We start from the raw sequence: 21,137 nt of genomic DNA on the forward strand, positions 1-21,137 counted from the left end.
ACCCCCACAAAAGTAAGAAGAGTGAGCTCTCACCTTTACAACTGACCGTATATAAGACAATTCCTGTAATGTTGTCATTTGTGGTGACAAGCTCAGCTCCCAGCCAACAGGTCCCTTCAGGATCTGAACTGTCACATCTCACCCACAGGGCAGGAAGGGCAGTAACTGGATGATTAGTCTTCAAGTGGGTCATATTAGGATTGTGAGCCATAGTGTAAAGTCCAATTAACTGCCTTGAAAACAAGAGTACGAAGAATAAATTATAAATAGTGACTGCCGACCAGTCAACTTTTCTTTTTCAAAGATACTACGAAGGGTATCTACGATTGTGACACTGATCCTACTTCTGATCACCAGGATTCTGCACCAACTGTATTATGTAGGAGTTTTCCTCATACCAAGTAATTCTAACACCAGCCAGGTATCCTACAATTCAACTCAATTCTGACACTATCTACCCAGAGACAGCATCAGATCCCACAGATTAAGGCTCAGGCCTACAAGACTGGCTCCACCCCCTACTTTTAGATGCCAAATGCAAGTCCAGGTTGACACCTGTGCTTCTGAAGAGCCAGCTGTGAACCAGACGTTCTAACAACCTCCTCTTTGGGTTCGATTAATTTGCTAGAGCAGCTCACAGAACTCAGAAAAACATTTTACTTGCTAGATCACTGGTTTATTATAAAAGGATAGAGCTCAGGAGCAGACAGATGGGAGAGGCACAGGGCAAGGTATGCGGAAAGGTGTGGAGCACCCATGCCCTTTCTCAGTGAGCCACTCTCCCCAAATCTCTACCTGTTCACCAACCCAGAGGCTCACCACACACTCTCCTTTTGGGTTTTTATGGAGCCTTCATCATACAGACATGAACTGATCCATCACCAGCCACTGGTGACTGAACTCAGCCTCCAGCCTTTCTCCCTTCTCTGAAGGTAGGGGTGGGGCTAAATATTCTAACCCTCAAAATCGCTGGGTTGGTTCCCCTAGCAACCCCCAAACCGGTTACTTAGGGACTTTCCAAAAGCCATCTCATTAACATCACAGAAGACACCTCTCTTTCTTCCCACTTAAGAAATTACAAGGGTTTTGGGGACTCCTTGCCAGGAACCGTGGACAAACACCAGATATGTTTCTAATTATAAATTCCAATACCCCAGTATCCCAGACACAAAAACCCGGAAATTAAGTGGCAAAATACATAAACAATTCACCCAGTGAAGAAGTGGGAGAAGGGCACACCAGGCAGATCAAGATGCACACAGCAGGAAGTGACAAGAATGTGACAGGATCATAACTTCTACCAATGGGGAATCCAATTCGGTAAGGGTAGAGGTTCAGTAGGAGTGAAAGCAGGCTGTGAGATTAAACAAAAGAAATAGACGAAATAGGTAGGCTATGTTAATTACACCTCAATAAAGCTGGGGCAAAAAAGGAGTCAATCAGCACATGAAAAGATGCTTGAGGTCATTGGTCACTGAACACTTAAGGAAAATTGAATAGACTGTGAATTAGGTAACAGCACCATAACAGTGTTAAACTTCCAGATTTTGATCATTGTTCTGTGGTTACATAAGAGAATGTAATTGTTCTTAGCAAATACCTAGTGAAGTATTTATTTATTTAAATGTTTATTTTGAGAGACAGAAAGAAGAAACACATGCACAAGCAGGGGAGGGGCAGAGAGAGGGAGGGAGAATCCCATAGAACCTGCCTTGGGACTCAATCTCACCAACTCATGAGATCATGATCTGAGCCAAAATCAAGAGACAGACTGAGCCACCCAGGCGCCCCCACACACATTTTTTAATGAAATATCGACAGTACGTTGGAGACAGTGTTCCTTTACCTCTAAATACTTCACTATAGATAGGGGTGCCTGGGTGGCTCAGTAAGTCAAGCGTCTGACTTTTGATTCTGGCTCAGGTCATGAGCTCACAGTTTCGTGAGATCGCGTCCAAGTCGGGCTCTGCGCTGACAGTGCGGGATTCTCTCTCCCCCTCTCTCTGCCCCTCCCCCGCTGATGCAGGCACACGCTCTCTCTCTCAAAATAAATGTTTTTAAAAATGTGTGCAGGTTGGGGCGCCTGGGTGGCGCAGTCGGTTAAGCATCCGACTTCAGCCAGGTCACGATCTCGCGGTCCGTGAGTTCGAGCCCCGCGTCAGGCTCTGGGCTGATGGCTCGGAGCCTGGAGCCTGTTTCCGATTCTGTGTCTCCCTCTCTGCCCCTCCCCCGTTCATGCTCTGTCTCTCTCTGTCCCAAAAATAAATAAACGTTGAAAAAAAAAAAAAAAATTAAAAATGTGTGCAGGTGATATGAGTACCTTATAAAGGTGGCAGAGTGGGGGAAGAATAGGAGGTGGAATAAGAGAGAGAAAGACAAAACGGATGCAGCAAAGTTTAACCGGTGAATCGGAGTTAAGGGTATAGAGAAGTTCCTGCGCTACTCTTTCAACATTTCTCTAAATTTAAAAGTGTATCAAAATTAAAAGGTACCAAAAACATGGCTTAAAATTTTCAAAGAGATGAAAACTTAATTTATTACCAACAGATGTTCAACAACGGAATTTCTAAGGGACTGTACTTCAAAAAGCAAATACAGTAATTCCAAAAGAAAGGTCTGTAATGCAAAGCAAAGCAATGATAATAAGCATGTGGATAAATCCAAACAAACACCGGACAGAGAAAAACAATACAAATAATGTTTAAGTTGTGGGGGGAGAAGAGAAAAAAGGCCAAATATGACTTGAAATCCAGAAGCCATAAAGGACTGATCGATTTAACCACATAAAAATGTTAAAAGCTTCAACACAGCAAAACAAAAAACCACCCTGAAAAAGAATCACTTTGTGAATACTGTTAGAGTCCTTACTGTCTAATGTTATTATTTATATGAGTCTATCCTCCAGAACTCCTTCCTGGCAAACACTTTGGTTCTGGAGGTGAGAGAGGCCAGGGAGAACTGCACAGTGGGGAGGCAGAAAGTGAGGCTGGCAAGGCAGACAGGGGCAGCAGGGGTTCTAACAGGGGTACTACTGGCGTCTGGGTGGGAGGATTCCTCCTTGTGCAGGAGAACCCCATGCACTGCAGGATGTTTACTGAACATTGCCCAGGCCAAATGCTCGCCTTAGTCACTGTAACAACCAAAAAGTGCCCCTGCATATTTCCAAATGCCCACTGAGTAGCCGGGAAGAGGGCCACCGGACTCTACAATGATGGCTTCTATTCATAAGAAATCTGGATCTTATCATGAGGCAAGGAGAACCACTGAAGGATTTTTAAGCTAGGAAACAACATGATCAGGCCTTCAGGGATTTATAGAGATCACTCTGGGGGCGCCTGGGTGGCTCAGTCGATTAAGCATCCAGCTTTGGCTCAGGTCATGATCTCACGGTCCGTGGGTTCAAGCCCATGTCTGACAGCTCAGAGCCTGGAGCCTGCTTCAAATTCTGTGTCTCCCTCTCTCTCTCTCTGCCCCCTGCCGCCCCGCTCACACTCTGCCTCTCTCAAAAAAATAAACATCAAAAAGAATTTAAAAAAAAAATCACTCTGGCAGCAGCAAGGAAAAAAGACTGTAGGGGTACCAAATACAAAGAAATTGAGAAGCAACAACAATAAACGGTATATGGGAGTGGAGAAGTGGATGACAACACAGTCTTCTTGGTCATGCTTGGGATACCTATGGGATATTCAACTAAAGCTATCCATGCAGAGTTGGGTATACACGTCTAGAAGGAGAGGGTGGGGGAGAGGGAGAGGGTGGGGGAGGGGGAGGGGGAGGGGGAGGGGGAGGGGGAGAGGGAGAGGGAGAGGGAGAGGGAGAGGGAGAGGGATTAGATCTAGACTTTTTTTTTCCACAATGTTTGTAAGAACACTTTAAATCCCAGCCTCCAGCCCTCCTCCCAGCCTGACACTAAGAAAAACTTACCTTGCTCTCCCAACTGGTAAAGCAAGTGGTCCAACATTCTCCCCAGTAGAGAAATCAGAAATAGCAGTTTCTTCAGACTGTAGTTCTTCAACATGACTTGTTTCTTCCTTCTCTAAAGGCTTTAGAAATATTTTTTTAATTATTTAGCCGGGTAAAAGAACACTCACCACTCAGTTCTTTACTATGCTAGAACACAATGTACTGGTTTCTAAACCTTAAGCACAAATGATTGGGTTATGCCAAGAAGCATAGCTACAAAGCAGTCTGGTACCAATAAATTTTGCCATTACAAGCATTTCCACTGCCCTATAAAAAGATAATGAAGTTGCTACTGACAGCAGAAGCATCTGATGCCATTAGAAAAGGAAGTACTCGGACACATATAAAAAGCTGAATGAAAGACAAAGCACCCCATGGGGAAACCCATGGGAGACTCTCAATTTCGCACTCCCCAAACTCAAAGGTCCACAGCCCTTACTCCTCAAATCTGCTCCTCTTAGGATTAGCAGCTCTCATTTGTGTTACAGGTTCTGAAATAAATCTATGTTTCTAATATCTACACATTTAAGTAAACAGCTCAGCCTTGCCAATAAAAACAATAAGCACAAGAGTTAACATTTCCTGAGCATGACAATATACCAACTACTATTCTCAGTTTTCTTTTACTTTTCATAAAAACCCTGAAATAGATACTATTAACAACCCTGTTTTTAGATGGGAAAACTGAGGTAGCAAATGGCTAAATAACTCACCTAAAATAACAGCCAGTGAGTGGCAAAGGCAACCTTTGAATCTAGGCAGTCTGACTTCAAAACTCAGGTTCTTATCCCTGAAGCTCTTTGGGCAGTAAATCCTCTGCCCACTTAACAGGTATCAGATCTGAATATTTCCTCGACTTTGAACTTCTTTTGCCAGACTGCAGACCTCTTTCCCTTCCAGGCCCAGCTCTCCAAATAGTTCCTAGAACTGGTGGTACCCAAAATGTTATTTTTTTTTCTAATACCCATCTACTTAAAATTTGTGCCTTAAGCACTACCGATCTTTGCAGAGACAATAGTCTTAATTGTTCCTCATCTAAAAATGCCAGGGTCCTGGGGCGCCTGGGTGGCGCAGTCGGTTAAGCGTCCGACTTCAGCCGGGTCACGGTCTCGCGGTCTGTGAGTTCGAGCCCCGCGTCGGGCTCTGGGCTGATGGCTCGGAGCCTGGAGCCTGTTTCCAATTCTGTGTCTCCCTCTCTCTCTGCCCCTCCCCCGTTCATGCTCTGTCTCTCTCTGTCCCAAAAATAAATAAACGTTGAAAAAAAAAAATTTTTAAATGCCAGGGTCCCAACGAATTCCAGGAACCTTCTCCCAACTGCAAGCTGCATCCCCACTAGTCTCCTAACCCAGATCTCCACATCCCCCTTGGCTCATCCTTATCTTTTCCTAGGTAACTCACCTTCATCTGACCATCTTTGTTTATTCCACTTTTGCTCTATATACATTTTCCCTTCTCCCCAGAGCAAAAGTCTAAACTCAACCATTTAATTCACCTATAATTATTTTCCAAACATCTGTCTACCATAGATAAGCAGTAATGACACCATTTTATTAATATAACAGACAAATAAGTTACCCCCCTCTTCAAAAGGAGTTTTTGTATGCATTAAAATAAAAAGCTCCCTGTTCATTTGCCATAATGCCCATCCAGACAACATGAGGGTCCTAGAGCAGAGGGGTTCCTTCTAAAAGTACCTCCACTTTTTGGGGCAGCTGGGTGGCTCAGTCAGTTAAGTGTCTGACTCGTGGTTTCGGCTCAAGTCATGGTCTCAAGGTTTGTGGGTTTGAGCCCCACGTCAGGCTCTGCACTGACAATGTGGAGCCTGCTTGGGATTCCCTCTCTCCCTCTCTCTCTGCCCCTGCCCCACTTGTGTGCACTCTTTCTCGAAAACTAAACTTAAAAAAAAATTTAAAAAAAAAAAAAAAAAAGTACTTCCACCTTCCCCCATTAGTCTGTTCCAATCCACTTCAGAAAACCATGTAGTCAAAGAATGGGTTCTGGCCCCAAAGCAACTGTGTAGCATGACAACATTATCACCACTTAATAAAAATTACTGTAACTGCTCTGCCAAAATAATTACCGTAACTAAAACACAAAGGTTTAAGGTTGGAATTATAAAGTGATGCAAAAGACAAGAAGTTTTCTCTGTTACATTTAATAAACAAAAATTAAAGTAGAACTTCGTAATACCTACATACACTGTGCTGTTTGGTACAACAGCCACTAGCCACATGTGGCTATTGAGTAATGGCAACACGGCCAGACCAAATGAAGATATAAGTGTAAAATACACACCAGGTTTTGAAGATGCAGTATGGAAACAACAAACAAACAAACAAACAAACAAACAAACAACTCAGGAAGCCTGGGTGGCTCAGTCGGTTAAGCATCCGACTTCAGCTCAGGTCATAATCTCACAGTTCATGGGTTCGAGCCCCAAGTCGGGCTCTGTGCTGACAGCTCAGAGCATGAAGCCTGCTTCAGATTCTGTGTCTCCATCCCTCTCTACCCCTCCCCTGCTTGTGCTCTGTCTCTCTCTCTCTCTCTCTTTGCTCCTCCCCTGCTCATGCTCCGACTCTCTCAAAAATAAACATTAAAAAAAAAACAACTCAAAATATCTCAAAGATTTTTATCTTAACTAGGCATTGAAATATTATTAAATATACAGGAGTAAATAAAAAGCATTATTAAACTTTATTTCAGACAATTCCACACCTCAGTATTTAGTATCAAGAAAAAACTTATGCTCACACAAAAAGCTGTACAAAAATGATTATAGCAGCTCTATCCATGATCACTGAGGACTGAAAACGGCCTAAACGTCTTTCAAAGGGTGACTCGGTAAATAAACAGGGGTACAGCCACGGAATATACTCAGCAATTACAAGAAATGAACCACTGATATACTTACAACTTAATCTCAAAGGCATACAGAGTGAAAGAAGCCAAACTCAAAAGGTTACAAACTGTATGATTCCATTCATGACAGAAGACAAAACTATACCAAGGGAAAAGAGATCAGCAGTTGCCAGGGGGTAGAGGTTAGAAAAAAGTAGGATTTTAAAGGGTTAGCGCGAGAGTTGTTTAGGGTGATGGAACTATTTGTGCCCTGATTGTGGTGGTGATTACCAGAACCTATCTGTACATGTGCTAAAACTTACAGAAGTGGACAAAAAAGAAAAAAGGTCAATTTTACTATATATGATAATTTCACTTTTTTTTAGTTTGTTTATTTTGAGATAGAACCAGCACGGAAGGAGCAGAGCGAGAAGGGGACAGAGGCTCTGAGGTCATCTCTGTGCTAGCAGCAGACTGATGCGGGGCTCCAACCACAAACTGTGGGACCATGACGTGAGCCAAAGTCAGACACTTAAGCAACTGAGCCCCTTAGGTGGCCCTATTTCACTGTTTAAAAATCAGGCTACTACAAAATTTTAAATTACCTATGCAATTCTCATTGTATTTCTAAAGGAGAAATTTAGAAATTCTATTTCTAAAAGAATTAGAATCTGCTTTCACTAATATGCTGATAAAAAAATGGGCACATCTGAGATTATTCCCAATAAACTGAATTTGGCTGTTAGTTATCAACAAGCACAGGGGCTCCTGGCTGGCTCAGTTGATGGAGCATGAGACTCTTGATCTCAGGGTTGTAAGTTTGAGCCCCACTCGAATTTTTAATCTTATTAAAAATAAAATTAATTTGAGGCACCTGGGTGGCTCAGTCGGTTAGGCATCCGACTTCAGCTCAGGTCACAATCTCGCGGTCCGTGAGTTCGAGCCCTGTGTCAGGCTCTGTGCTGATGGCTCAGAGCCTGGAGCCTGTTTCCGATTCTGTGTCTTCCTCTCTCTCTGCCCCTCCCCCATTCATGCTGTCTCTCTCCGTCCCAAAAATAAATAAACGTTAAAAAAAAAAATTTTTTTAATTAATTTATTAAATAAATTTATTAAAAATAAGATTAAAAAAAAGAATTAAACAAGCACAAAGCCCAAACACTACTTACCAATTTCTCTACAATGAATATCATATCATTTTCATTTAGAATATTTTTCAAAGGGTTTGGTTGGCCTTTGCCGATCAACTGCCCTTGAACATCAGTCTGTTAAAAAAAGTTGTCAGGCAATGTTATATATACACACATATATTAGTGCAAATAATTTAAACACGTAAAGACCAGTTGTAGACAAGTGACTAAAAAAGAAAATCTGAACAAAACATAATGTTCTAAAGATAAGATTTCATTTATTCTTTGCCAGGTTGTTTTTTCACGTTTAGATAAATCTAGCTCTTATGTTCACGTCTACAAATGCTTGAAGGCTCACCTCAAGTGCACCCTGCCTTGTCGAGCCTTCCTTTGATTAGGATCACATGGACATTCTTTCCCTCCACTCATACTATATTTACAATCATGTCCCATATAATTAGCACTTTACTAAATATGCTCTTTTCTTCTGATTGTACTATGGAGTTTAGAACTTTTATCAATTTATAGGAACTACTTATTTTTCCATTCCTATTGCAAACATGTTTATTGCAGAAAAATCTGAAAACAGCTAACAGATTTTTTAAAACTCACATATAATTCTACTAGCTAGAATGATCATCACTGTAATTAGCCTGGTTGGCCTATATCTTGCCAGAACTTTTTGCAGACACATAAATTAATCTACTTAAGTAGAAATGTATTCAGCATTCAGGTATCTACATAGGCTTTTGCTTAAAAAAATACAACAGACTAAATCATAAACTTCTTGTCGTGCCATTAAACGTTCTTTGGCTCTACCATCATATAACAAATTCCATTTTCTTCAACATTTGGATAGTTTTAAGTTCTGTGCTATAATAAACAGCTAATAATCAACATCCTTGAATTCCTCTCTTAAGATAAGTATCCAGAATCACACCGATATTTTCAAATTGCCTTACAAACATGCCATGCCCACATATTCGCATTCTAATCGCTTACCACAACAGAGTATTTTCACTGTTTACTTTTATCATCTCACAGCAAAAATTTCATATGCTTATTATTGACAAATATGTCTCATTATTTGAATCTGTTTAATTTCTCAGTTTGGATACTGAAGCATTTAGATACAAAGTTCAAAGAGCAAAGGATGATGTGTTTATTCTAATCTACTAGGTTCTTGAGTTTCAAGTCCCATTGTGGATTGAATATACCCCAAATGACATGGGGAGGTCCTAACCCTTGGTTCCTCTGAATGTGACCTTCTTTAGAAAGAGGGTCTTTAATGAGGCACCTGGGTGGCTCAGTTGGTTACGCATGCAACTTTGGCTCAGGTCATGATCTCGCAGTTCATGGGTTCCAGCCCCATGTAGAGCTCTGTGCTGACAGCTCAGAGCCTGCAGCCTGCTTTGGATTCTGTGTCTCCGTCTCTTCTGTCCCTCCCCAACTCACGCCGCACGCATGTGTGTGTCTGTGTGTCTCAAAAATAAATAAACATTTAAAAAAAGTTTCTGCAAATGTAATCAAGGTGAGGATTAATTTGGATTAGGGGGGCCCTAAATCCAATGACTGATGTACTTGTAAGGTGTGAAAGATTTAAACACATAGACACACACAGGAATACTATGTATTAACAGAGGCAGAAATCAGAGTAATGTGTCTAGAAGCCAAGAAACTCCAAGGACTGTTGGAAACCACCAGAAACAGAAGGAGCCAAGAAAGGATCCTTTCCTGGACCCTTCAGTAGGAGCATGGCCCTTCTGACACCTCCACTTCAGAGTCGTAGTCTCCAGAACTGCAATAGAATAAATTTCTGTTTTAAGCAAACCAATTTGTGGTTACAGCAGCCCTAGGAAACTACCACACACATCAAGCAAGAACTCAGATAAGGTGGGATTAATACATTTACCTGGATATACTTAGTTCCTGGGTTTGGTTAATGAAAATTCAAACAGTAAGAAACAACGCTATTTGTATTTTTTCTTTCTGGAATTACTCATTTTTGTTCTTTGCCTATTCTTCTGTCATGATTGTCATTTTTCTTGTTGATTTTTATGAGTTTTTTTATGTATTTCATATATATGAGTAATTAACCTTTATCTTATAGGACTATCTCCAGCTTATTTGTCTTTTAGCATACAATTAATTTTAGTTCGCTAATTATTTTATGGATCAAACTTTATGGGGACTTCACCTATGCAACACTTGGCATATATTAGATGTTTAATAAATCCATGAATATTTATAGCAGCTTTATTTATAACTATCAAAAACTATCAAAAACAATCCAAGTGTCTATCAACTGGTAAGTGGGTAACTGTCACACACTCAGTGAGGTGGTATTTAACAATAAAAAGGAATGAACTACTGATACACACAAAACAAAGATGAATCTCAAATGCATCCACTCACTGACAGAAACCAGACCCAAAAGACTACACAGTGTATAGGCCTTACAGAGGCTGCCACTCCGGGGCTGACCATACTGCCCAGCCATGGTCAACTCCACCGTGTTCTTTGACATCACCATGGACAATGAGTCCTTGGACTGCATCTCCTTCCAGCTGTTTGCAAAGTTTCAAAAATGGCAGAAAACTTTCATGCTCTGAGCACTGGGGAGAAAGGATTTGGTTATAAAGGTTCCTGCTTTCACAGAATTATTCCAGGATTTACGTGCCAGGGTGGTGACTTCACATGCCATGATGGCACTAGTGGCAAGTCCATCTATGGGGAGAAATTGATGATGAGAATTTCATCCTGAAACTCACAGGTCCTGGCATCTTGTCCATGGCAAATGTTGGACCCAACACAAATGGTTTCCAACTTTTCATCTGCGCTGCCAAGATGGAGTGGTTGGATGGCAAGCACATGGTCTTTGGCAAAGTGAAGGAGGGAATGAATATTGTGGAAGCCACAGAGCACTTTGGGTCCAGGAATGGCAAGACCAGCAAGAAGACCACCATTGCTGACCGTGGACGAATCTAATAAATCTCACTTGTGTTTTATGTTAACTACCAGACCATTGTTTTTGTAGCTTGGGAGAGGACCCCCTCACCTCCATCTGCTCGAAATCTCCTATAATCTTTGTGCTCTCCTTGCAGTTCTACGGGCTGCATGTTTTCCTTACTCCCCTTCAAGTCTAGCTGGATTGCAGAGTAAAGTTTATGATCATGAAAGAAAAACTAAACAACGCTAAAAAAAAAAGACTACATAGTGTATTATCTTATTTTTTTTTAATTTTTTTTTTTAGCCTTTATTTATTTTTGAGACAGAGACAGACATAGCATGAACAGGGGAGGGGCAGAGAGAGAGGGAGACACAGAATCTGAAACAGATTCCAGGCTCTGAGCTGTCAGCACAGAGCCCGACGTGGGGCTCAAACCCACGGACCGTGAGATCATGACCTGAGCCGAAGTCGGACGCTTAACCAACCAAGCCACCCAGGCGCCCCGTACGATCTTATTTATATGACACTCTGGAAAAGGCCAGAGACAAAGGGCTGACAACAAAGGGACATGAGATTTTTGGAGGTGACGGAAATATTCTAGATATTATGTCGGTGGCCATATGACTGAATGCATTTGTAAAAACTCATAGAACTGTACTCTAAGAGGGTGGAATTTACTCTAAACTCCCTTCAATGAACCCAAATTTGAAAACAGAATGTTAGGATTAATGAGTTGTGTTTAAAGACCAAAGAAATTGTTCATACCTCATAGATAAATGGGTCTTTATGGATTCCTTTCTTTTCTTCATCAAACTCCCTGAAATGCAGAACCACATGTGAAAAATAGAGCTACAGTATTCTGACATTTAAATTCAGAAGTTTGTCATCACTTTATCTCTGCATGACACCAGTGAGAAAAGTAAACACAAACCAGCCTTAATGCATGATTGGGAAGATGGAAAAAAGCAGAAAAAGAGTATAAGTTAGGAATAGAAAAAGGAAAGGTGGTAGAGATTAATAGACTACTATTCACAACTCCTTCTCAGAGGCAGCAGGATCAGGTTACCCAGCTCTACTCTCCTATCTTCTGAAACATATTCAGTTACTATTAAAATGTAATTTACAGCCTGACTTAAGAAGTTAAAAAAAAATCACTGGATTCTGATCTGCCACTGAATCAGTGGGTAACCACAGAAAAGTTACTTAAGGTTCCCAGCCCTAGATTTCCATGGCTAAAACAAAAACATCTATTCTCCCTCTCTTTATGAGCTGTCACTAAAAACTTAGTAAATTTCATGTTAAACAATTCCCTATAAAAATGTAAACACAAAACTCTCAGACATCATCTAATAATTATGGTTTCGTTCAAGAAAGTTTTAAAATAGTCATCCCAAAGCATGTTAACTATAAACCATTAAATATACCAAAACGTGTATCAGTCTGATCTATACTCCGAAAGAGAATAAATCTTTGGAGTCCTACAAGAACCCATTGGAATTGTTTCAGGATACTATTTATTATTTGATCTACTCTTACTGAAATAAAAACAGGAGAACTAGCTCTGTGAATGATTGGCTTTTGCCATTTTGGACGAGATTTTGATTTATTCTTAAAGATACTTTGTCTTTTATGTATCACTGAGAGATGTTATTTGATTATTCAACAATCATGTATATCATAGGCAAGAACTCTTCTTAGATGTCCAGGATATAAAACAAAAACATAGTCCCTGGTTCATACTCTTGACTGAAGTCTAAAGAGTAAACCAATAGTTACAACACAGGGTGCTGGGTGCTCCAACAGAGGTGAATGCAGGGTGCTGTGGTAGCACAATGGAAGACATTTTGCTAACACTAGAACTTTATCCTGAAAGCCAAGAGGAACTCACTACAAGATTTTAAATGGGAAACACCTTTCTGACCATGAGATGGAGGGTATAAAGGAGGCCAGGAAAACAGCTGCGAATAAGAAGTGACGATGGCCTGAACAGAAGCAAGAGATAGAGGGCAAAGTGCTCCAAGTGACTGACTAGACAGGATGGAGGTGGAGGGTGGTGGAAAAGAGAAGTGACGATCTTGGATCTGAGGAGCTCTTAATTCATAGGCTTAATTCAAGAATTAATTAATTCAAGAATTCAGGAGCAAAAAAGTCAGGTTGTGGGGAAAAGATGAATTCAGTTTTGCAAATATGGAGTTTGAGGTTCTCATGGAAATTTCCAGTAGGCAACTGGATACAGAGGCATTGTGCTTACAAGTAGAAAAAAAGACTAACATCCATGAAATAATTGGGAACTATAAAGGGTCTAAATAAAACAGTATCAATGGGGGACTGGTTAAATAAGCATTACACAGGCACAGAATGAAATATTATACAGCAGTTAAAAACAATGAGCTAGATCTATAGGGTGTCATACTGGAAGCCATTCAAGACATTATTAATTAAAAAAAAAAAAGCCTAGAGCTCTTTCTATAATGTTCAAAAAATTGGCAAGCATTACTACTTTTGCAAGAAAAAGAAAAGCAATAAAGATAAATAATGAGGAGCGCCTGGGTGGCTCAGTTGGTTGAGTGTCCAACTCTTGGTTTCAGCTCAAGTCATGTCAAGGCAAGTTCGTATCTCAAGGTTTGTGAGATACAGCCCAGCATCAGGCTCTGTGCTGATGGTGCAGAATCTGCTTGGGATTCTCTCTCCTCCTCTCTCTGCCCTTCACTCGCTCTCTCTCACTCTCAAAATATATAAATACATACATAAACTTTTTTTTTAAAAGCCAAAATTTTTTTACAGAATAATGAAAAAGTATGGCATTTAGAAAATAGGAGGTTAGATTACATCAGTGGTTCTCAAAGTTGTGGTGTCAGGCCAGCAGCATGTTTCACCCGGGATTTGATAGAAAGGAAAATTCTTTGGCGCCACCCAGGTTTACTAAATCAGAAACCCTGGAGGTGGGGCCCAGCCATCTGTGTTTTGACAAATCTCCAGGTGATTCTGAAGCAAGTTCAAGTTTGAGAACTACGGATTCGACTTTAAAGTTGGATGCAGAACTAGATGGACTCTCCTTTTGTACTAGCAATTCACTATAATAAAGTCTCAGAGCACAGTGAAATAACGGTATGTAACAAAAACACACTGTTACGTTATTATAACTATAGGTCAGGTAACGAACCGAAACAAATACATTTCACACCAGAAAGGCTTTAAACCGATGAAGGATGCCAACATCTAATTTTCCGTATTCTGAGAAGTGCCTCTAACATACCCTAAGTTCTGTGCATTATTAGAACGAATAAAGAGCCTCTTGAAAAACTTGTCACCTTCCACCTCCATTGATAACGTACACTTGTTTTCGCCTATACGAGACTACAAGCAAGCCCCCACAGGGTCAACCCCACACTCGAACAGATAACCAACCAACCGGCCATTCCCCAACTCCAAGACCCCAGGAAAGCTGCCTTAGTCTGTAACGTAGGCGCCACTGAGAAGCGACAGAGCGCTTATCCGTAAAGCAGGGGCAAGAGGATTGGGGCGGAGTCGAAAATGACGCCCAGGGGCAAGTGCTGTCCTCGCACCCAAAGCAACAGCAAAGGCTACAACTCACCGCAGGAGACGAGAGTAAAACTCCTCAGCGGCTCCGTTCATTCGGGACCACATCATGCCCAATTCGACTGCAGATCCGAAACCGCCAAACTGAACTGCGCGCCGGACGCTGACGTCCTGGGTCATGACCCCATCGCCGGGACTACTTTTACACCCCACCCACTCCCGACGGGCCCCGTTTGTCCACCAAGTTAATCTTTTGTTTTAGAGTACACCGCAGTTTTTCCTCTGCCAAAAATTTTCCATTCCTGTAAGAAAAAGTTAAAATTAGTTGCAGCGGCTGAGAGGGAAAAGACACTTCGTCTCGCGAGAGTTGCCACGCCTCTTTATGGATTATTCCGCGGAAAGGAGTCCCTTATTTCTAAATGATATTGTTGGCTTTGAAAGTGGGTAGATACCATAATTTGATGCATGTGAAAAAACAATACGCTATTTTTTATTTTTATAGAGTGGTAGAGAGAGATTTTATGCCTCTGGATGGTTCTGAGGCGGGGAAGGTTGGCGGACGAGTTGAAGTCTACAAATAGAGCGGAAGTGCTAGGCACTTCCTTTTCCTATAGGAGCCGCCGGGTTGAGAGGAGCGTGGCCCTCTCCTCTCCCCGCGATGGTGAGTGGAGGTCCATTCTGGCGAACTCTTTCTTGCGCTCGGGTCCCGGCAGAAATGAATTAGGGCTTTAGGACCCAAGAACTGTAGGGGAGAAAGCGAGGATAAAGGGGATGGAGACATCACCTGTTTGTGGGTTGGAGCTGGGTAGTGCGGCTAATTTACGGCAGCCATTTTAGAGGCAACGTGGGCGTCCCAGCAATGGGCGACACGGTCGCTCTCAGGTGCGGAGGAATCTTTGGGATTCTAGTTTCCTTGCATCGTAGAAGGCGTGAGTTCTACCGAAAATAGGGAAGCTCTTGGGGCCTAAGACTGAATCGGGGCCATACTCAGTTTTGGGCTTTGTATTTTCAGGTGTTGTTCAGGAAGGAACATTTTCATTTTTGCCGAGGCAGATTTTATTAAAGACCCGCATATCCACATTTTTCTGAATACTCCTATGTGTTCATCTTAATACGTGCCTCTACAAAAACTTCGTCATCTCCTTAACTTAAAAGTTGCTCCATTTGGTGTTCTCTAAACCTATGAATTTTTTAGCCAGGTATAGTTAAGTGGAAAAAAAAACCCTATACTTGTGATGCTTGGATGATAATTTGGACAAAATAGCACTAGAATGTTCGATGGTAGTGTTGTGGACATGGGGAATGGAAGACGAGGCAGTAGTTGGGCTTTAAAGTAATAAGAGAAATTTCAGAGAAGGTGGTCTGAAGGAGGGTGAGGAATGAGGAAGCATGCAGATTGTTTTTAAGATGAAGACTTACCTCTGAGGGAGAAGGGGTATGCCCCTGGGTGTAGGTACAGACAGTAGCATCTGGAAAAGTGTGGGAGATGAAATCCAACAGATTCTGTAGGCTATCCTCAGAAATTTAGTTTTGCTTTCAGGTGTAAGTCTTTGGAGAAGGTTGAGCAAAAAGAAACATGGCCAGTATTTGTACTGGTAAGTTCTGTGATACATGTTTGAGATGAAGGGGGCCAAGGGCAGAAATTGGAAGGAGAACTGTAGGAGACAAGACATGCTGACATTTGGGGTTGAAGAGTTTATCTAGATGGTAGTATTAAATAGCATTTTCGGGGGCACCTGGGTGGCGCAGTCGGTTAAGCGTCCGACTTCAGCCAGGTCACGATCTCTCGGTCTGTGAGTTCGAGCCCCGCGTCAGGCTCTGGGCTGATGGCTCAGAGCCTGGAGCCTGTTTCCGATTCTGTGTCTCCCTCTCTCTCTGACCCTCCCCCGTTCATGCTCTGTCTCTCTCTGTCCCAAAAATAAATAAACGTTGAAAAAAAAAAATTAAAAAAAATAAATAGCATTTTCGAATCTCACAGTATGCCTTGAATCGTTTATGTCGTGTAAGGCCTGGTTTGAAAGCTTAATGATCAATTTTGTGCTTGAACTTGAGATTCTAAATGTTAAGCGTAAGAATGTTTTGAAGTTAATAGACGTAACGTGTTGGTAATAGCCTCTGTTTCAGCTCTGAGTGTTGTCTACCTCCCCAAGTTCCAGTCTCCTGTAATTGAGGTTTTAATGGTATTGTTGATGCTGACCATAGTGCCTTTGGCTTTGTCAGTATGAGTATCTTTTCCTTTTTACCAGGCGTGTGCTCGTCCATTGATATCCGTGTACTCCGAAAAGGGGGAGTCGTCTGGCAAAAATGTTACTCTGCCTGCTGTATTCAAGGCTCCCATTCGACCGGATATCGTGAACTTTGTTCACACCAACTTGCGCAAAAACAATAGACAGCCATATGCTGTCAGTGAATTAGCAGGTATGGATTTTTCGAGGATTGATGTTTTAAGACCTGCTTAACAGCAGTGATGAAATAACACTCCATTGGTCCGTGTTTCTGAAGCACATGATTTTCTTGGATGTTCTGATGCTGTTGGTACCATGCATAATAGTCCTATATTAGTATGATTGGGTAGCTAAAACTTGTATTTCTTCCTAATTTCAGGTCATCAAACCAGTGCTGAGTCTTGGGGTACTGGCAGAGCCGTGGCTCGAATTCCCAGAGTTCGAGGTGGTGGAACTCACCGTTCCGGCCAGGGTGCTTTTGGAAATGTATCCTTTGTTCCACTATGTAGATGGGTCAGCTCTTCGGGAATTTATCGACTTGAACCTGGCTTGTACATAGTTGAAAATATTTCAAACATACTATTAGTGTCCAGGTGAAATATTGCTCTAGCCAGACAGGGGCTTGGCATTAGGAAATTTTGCTTGCAATGATGTCGTAATTTGCGTCTTACTCTGTTCTCGGCGACAGTTGCCTGCTGTCAGTAAGCTGGTTCAGAAGGGTGACGAAAATTCTTACTGAGCAAGACATGATCTTTTTTTTTTAATTGCCAAAATTTTGAGAAATGAGATTCTTAACTGGAAAAATAGATGTGTCGTGGGGGCCGCATGTTTGCACCAACCAAAACTTGGCGCCGTTGGCACCGCAGAGTGAACACAACACAGAAGCGATATGCCATCTGCTCTGCCCTGGCTGCCTCAGCCTTACCAGCACTGGTCATGTCTAAAGGTTTGTGGATTTTGTTTTACAGGACTGGTACAAAGTACCCTTCCTTTCCCCTCCCCTCCCCCCCCCCACAACCATTTCAATCATGTTAATGATCTGTGTCAATTCTGTTCATCCCAGAATGCCTGACTAGATTTCCCTCTTCTAAATAATAGTTCTGACCACTTAGGCTGATAGTAAGTCATCAGTGAAGACTGTGTAACTGGGAAACTAATAGAAATACAGGGCTTTCATATATTGGCAAACTTTTCCACTCAGTTCATCACGTTCCTACTCTGCAACTGTCAAAATGATGAGATTCCACTTAATTGGTCCGTGTTTCTGAAACACATGATATTTGTGGAAATTCTGACTTGGCACATTGTATTCCATTTTGCTTTTGTGGATTATATGAAATGTTTCTCAATTTTTCAAAAGGTTCAGGGTAACTAGGTTTTTGTTAATTGGCTCTGTCAGGTCACCGTATTGAGGAAGTTCCGGAACTTCCTTTGGTGGTTGAAGATAAAGTTGAAGGCTACAAGAAGACCAAGGAGGCTGTTTTGCTTCTTAAGAAACTTAAAGCCTGGAATGATATCAAAAAGGTAGGTTTAATGAACAAATTTCCCGTTTGGTGGTCCTTAACTTCATCAGATTTTAAATTTCAAAAGATGACTGGAGGATAGTGTAACTTGAGGGGCTATGAGAACGAGGACTCTTAAAACTTTATAAAACTTAGGTTTGAATCTTGCTTGGCATTTACGGTTGCTTGTGAATGTTGGGCAATTCATCGTGGCTCCTTTCTTTACAGTGGAGACTGATTTCTTGAAATCACATTTGAAGATGAATTACTAAGGTCATATTTTAATGAGAGTAATAAATGTTCTCGCTTTTTAGGTCTATGCCTCTCAACGAATGAGAGCTGGCAAGGGCAAAATGAGAAACCGTCGTCGTATCCAGCGCAGGGGACCCTGCATCATCTATAATGAGGACAATGGTATCATTAAGGCCTTCAGAAACATCCCCGGTAATTGTACTGCTTACGCATGTTTTGCTTGTCCATACTATGCAAGTTTACTCAGCTTTTACTATGATGAGATTTCACTGTATGGTCCGTGTTTCTGAAACACATGATTTGGTGGAACTTCTGATTGTCAGCTGAATGAGTACACCAGTGAAGGTTGGAACTGCCTGATTAGTAACATAGCTCTCAGATACCTTACATAGCACGAAAGTAGTGCAGAAGATTTGTGTTTTTGTGTTGAGATACAGACTCCCTAATTTTCTTTTTCCTTTAAAAGGAATTACTTTGCTTAATGTAAGCAAACTGAACATTTTGAAACTTGCTCCTGGTGGCCATGTGGGACGTTTCTGCATCTGGACTGAAAGTGCTTTCCGCAAGTTGGATGATCTGTATGGCACTTGGCGTAAGGCTGCCTCCCTCAAGAGTAACTACAAGTGAGTATTGTTGGCCTTCATGTATCAAACACAGGTGTTTATGCTGCAGATACTTACATTTGCTATTGGTTTGCATGTTTTGTGAATAACGAATGTGGTTTTGCCATGTGCCCTCATGTACAGATAGGATATGCCAAAATGGTGAGATACTCTGAGAAGTTGATAGCCTAGTTGAAATTAACTCAGGAGAGCTTCGATTGTTCGTGAGAATTGGGAATTGAGCATCTTATTGTCAGCATTTTTTTTTCTCAGCCTTCCCATGCATAAGATGCTTAATACAGACCTTAGCAGAATCTTGAAGAGCCCTGAGATCCAGAGAGCCCTCCGAGCACCACGGTAAACTTGTGATACTTAATCTCATTCCAATCTCTTACCATTAGTTATTTGAGAAACATGAATAATGTGAACGAAGTTTTTAATATTGTAATGTCTACTTTTCTACAGCAAGAAGATTCATCGCAGAGTCCTCAAGAAGAATCCACTGAAAAACCTGAGAATCATGTTGAAGCTGAACCCATATGCAAAGACAATGCGCCGGAACACCATTCTTCGCCAGGCCAAGAATGTAAGTGATAATTTGGTTTTGGCTGGTATGTTAAGTTTTTAGAAAGGTTTGATTCTTAGGTTTTCTTCTTAATTTGTTGCAGCACAAACTCCGGGTGGATAAGGCCGCAGCAGCCTTAGAAGCCAAATCCGAGGAGAAGGGCGTTCCAGGCAAGAAGCCTGTGGTAGGGAAGAAAGGAAAGAAGGCTGTTGGTGTTAAGAAGCAGAAAAAAACCCTTGGCAGGAAAAAAGCCTGCAACGACCAAGAAACCAGTAGCTGAGAAGAAGCCTGCAGAGAAGAAACCCACCACGGAAGAAAAGAAACCTGCATAAAACTTAGATTTGTTTATTCCATAAAAGTTAAATCATTTTGGACAGCTAATTATGAATAAAGGCCTAATCAAAGACCGTGAGAAACCCGACTTGTTGGATGTGTTTGTGAATCTTGGTTAGAATTTTATTCTGTTGCCCATAATTCCTGTCTTTTGCTTCCTTTTTTTTTTTTTTTGGTCTGGTATAAAACTGGACTTTGCATTGTAAATCCATGCAGGTGAATGGAAACAAGAACGCTGCATAAATCCACGTGTAAAATCCAGTTTGTAGATAACAAGCAGATGGCTAAAAGACTGGTTTCAGATATGAAGCTATTAGGATTTAGCAATCCTTCCTCAAAAAAAAAAACTACACTTTCAAAAATAAGTAAAATTCCATAAAGGCTTGGCTTTTACAGTACCACAAGAGGGCAGAATATATACATTTAGGGGTACTGCATTAAGAAATTGATGGTTCCTCCAGAGGTTCCTGTTAGAACCTTCTGCGATAGAGTATAGTTATTGCAAGAGATGCTACCCTCAATAAATTGACCTACGTTATGAAGGTGTCCAAAGCGTTTTTCAAAACTACTTGATACTTGCAGTTTTACTAAGGGATGAATACATTCAAGTATAGCACAGAGGAGCACCTGGGTGGCTTAGTTGAAACTGACTTTAACAGAGGGGCGCCTGGGTGGCTCAGTTGGTTAAGCGTCTGACTTGCAGTCAGGTTATGGTTTTGAGGTTTGTGGGTTCGTGCCCTATATCAGGCTCTGTGCTGACAGCTCGGAGCCTGGAGCCTGCTTCGTATTCTGTGTCTCTATCAAAAATAAGTAAAAAAAAAACAAAACCCATGCAGGTTCTGCACTGTCAATGCAGAACCTTGTATGGCGCTCCCAACTCCTGAAGCATGAGTTCATGGCCAGAGCTAAAGTCCTATCCTTAAAACCCAGAGGATCTGGCTTGTTTCAAGCTGCGGTCATGATCCCAGGGTCGTGGAATGAAGCCCTGTGTTGTGTTCCACGCTGAGCTTGCACCCTGTTAGCGTTTTTTTAACTCTGCCCCTTTCCTGCTCACATGCTCTGCTCTAAAAAAAAAAAAAAAAAACGCAGAGAAGTCTGCGCCAAAGAACGTTGGTTTGTTTTCCTTACCCTGTTCCAGCATGACTTCCCACCTTAAGAGTTAAATTGTCCTATTTTTGTCTCCTGTCGGGATCTTGTTTTGCAAAACAGGTTTGTTTCCATTGGCAACCTACTTCAAATT

General features: G+C 41.6%; 2 protein-coding genes, 4 non-coding genes and 1 pseudogene across 7 annotated transcripts in view; 6 read left to right on the forward strand and 1 right to left on the reverse strand.

Moving 5' to 3' along the window:
- Positions 1-14,795, reverse strand: part of ZWILCH (zwilch kinetochore protein) — a 36,391-nt gene extending 21,596 nt beyond the window's left edge. The window contains exons 1-5 of one of the 2 annotated variants that reach the window (XM_043555102.1): positions 14,474-14,795; positions 11,644-11,695; positions 7,968-8,063; positions 3,925-4,043; positions 34-233 (exon numbers count right to left, since the gene is read on the reverse strand). In XM_043555102.1, the coding sequence (XP_043411037.1) occupies positions 34-233; positions 3,925-4,043; positions 7,968-8,063; positions 11,644-11,695; positions 14,474-14,598 (592 nt within the window). In that variant the 5' untranslated portion in view covers positions 14,599-14,795. Of the gene's footprint in view, positions 1-33; positions 234-3,924; positions 4,044-4,676; positions 4,891-7,967; positions 8,064-11,643; positions 11,696-14,473 lie in introns of those variants that run through there. The other variant, XM_043555103.1, reaches the window with a different exon arrangement.
- LOC122468486 lies at positions 10,427-10,916 on the forward strand (annotated as a pseudogene).
- Positions 14,796-14,974: 179 nt separating the features above from the next.
- Positions 14,975-19,982, forward strand: RPL4 (ribosomal protein L4). Its single transcript, XM_043555107.1, is given in 11 exon segments — positions 14,975-15,079; positions 16,665-16,836; positions 17,023-17,129; positions 17,451-17,589; positions 18,043-18,167; positions 18,460-18,589; positions 18,864-19,020; positions 19,273-19,356; positions 19,465-19,585; positions 19,668-19,790; positions 19,792-19,982. Coding segments are annotated over 11 exon segments (1,266 nt in total). The 5' UTR covers positions 14,975-15,076; the 3' UTR covers positions 19,897-19,982.
- LOC122469744 lies at positions 16,879-16,949 on the forward strand. The gene has a single exon (XR_006293628.1). It is a non-coding gene; the product is annotated as a small nucleolar RNA SNORD18 (small nucleolar RNA).
- Positions 17,287-17,385, forward strand: LOC122469796. The gene has a single exon (XR_006293680.1). It is a non-coding gene; the product is annotated as a small nucleolar RNA SNORD16 (small nucleolar RNA).
- Positions 17,871-17,942, forward strand: LOC122469742. The gene has a single exon (XR_006293626.1). It is a non-coding gene; the product is annotated as a small nucleolar RNA SNORD18 (small nucleolar RNA).
- Positions 18,648-18,717, forward strand: LOC122469743. The gene has a single exon (XR_006293627.1). It is a non-coding gene; the product is annotated as a small nucleolar RNA SNORD18 (small nucleolar RNA).
- Positions 19,983-21,137: the final 1,155 nt, after the last annotated feature.

Source organism: Prionailurus bengalensis, chromosome B3, assembly GCF_016509475.1.
Source record: "Prionailurus bengalensis isolate Pbe53 chromosome B3, Fcat_Pben_1.1_paternal_pri, whole genome shotgun sequence".
NCBI lineage: Eukaryota > Metazoa > Chordata > Mammalia > Carnivora > Felidae > Prionailurus > Prionailurus bengalensis.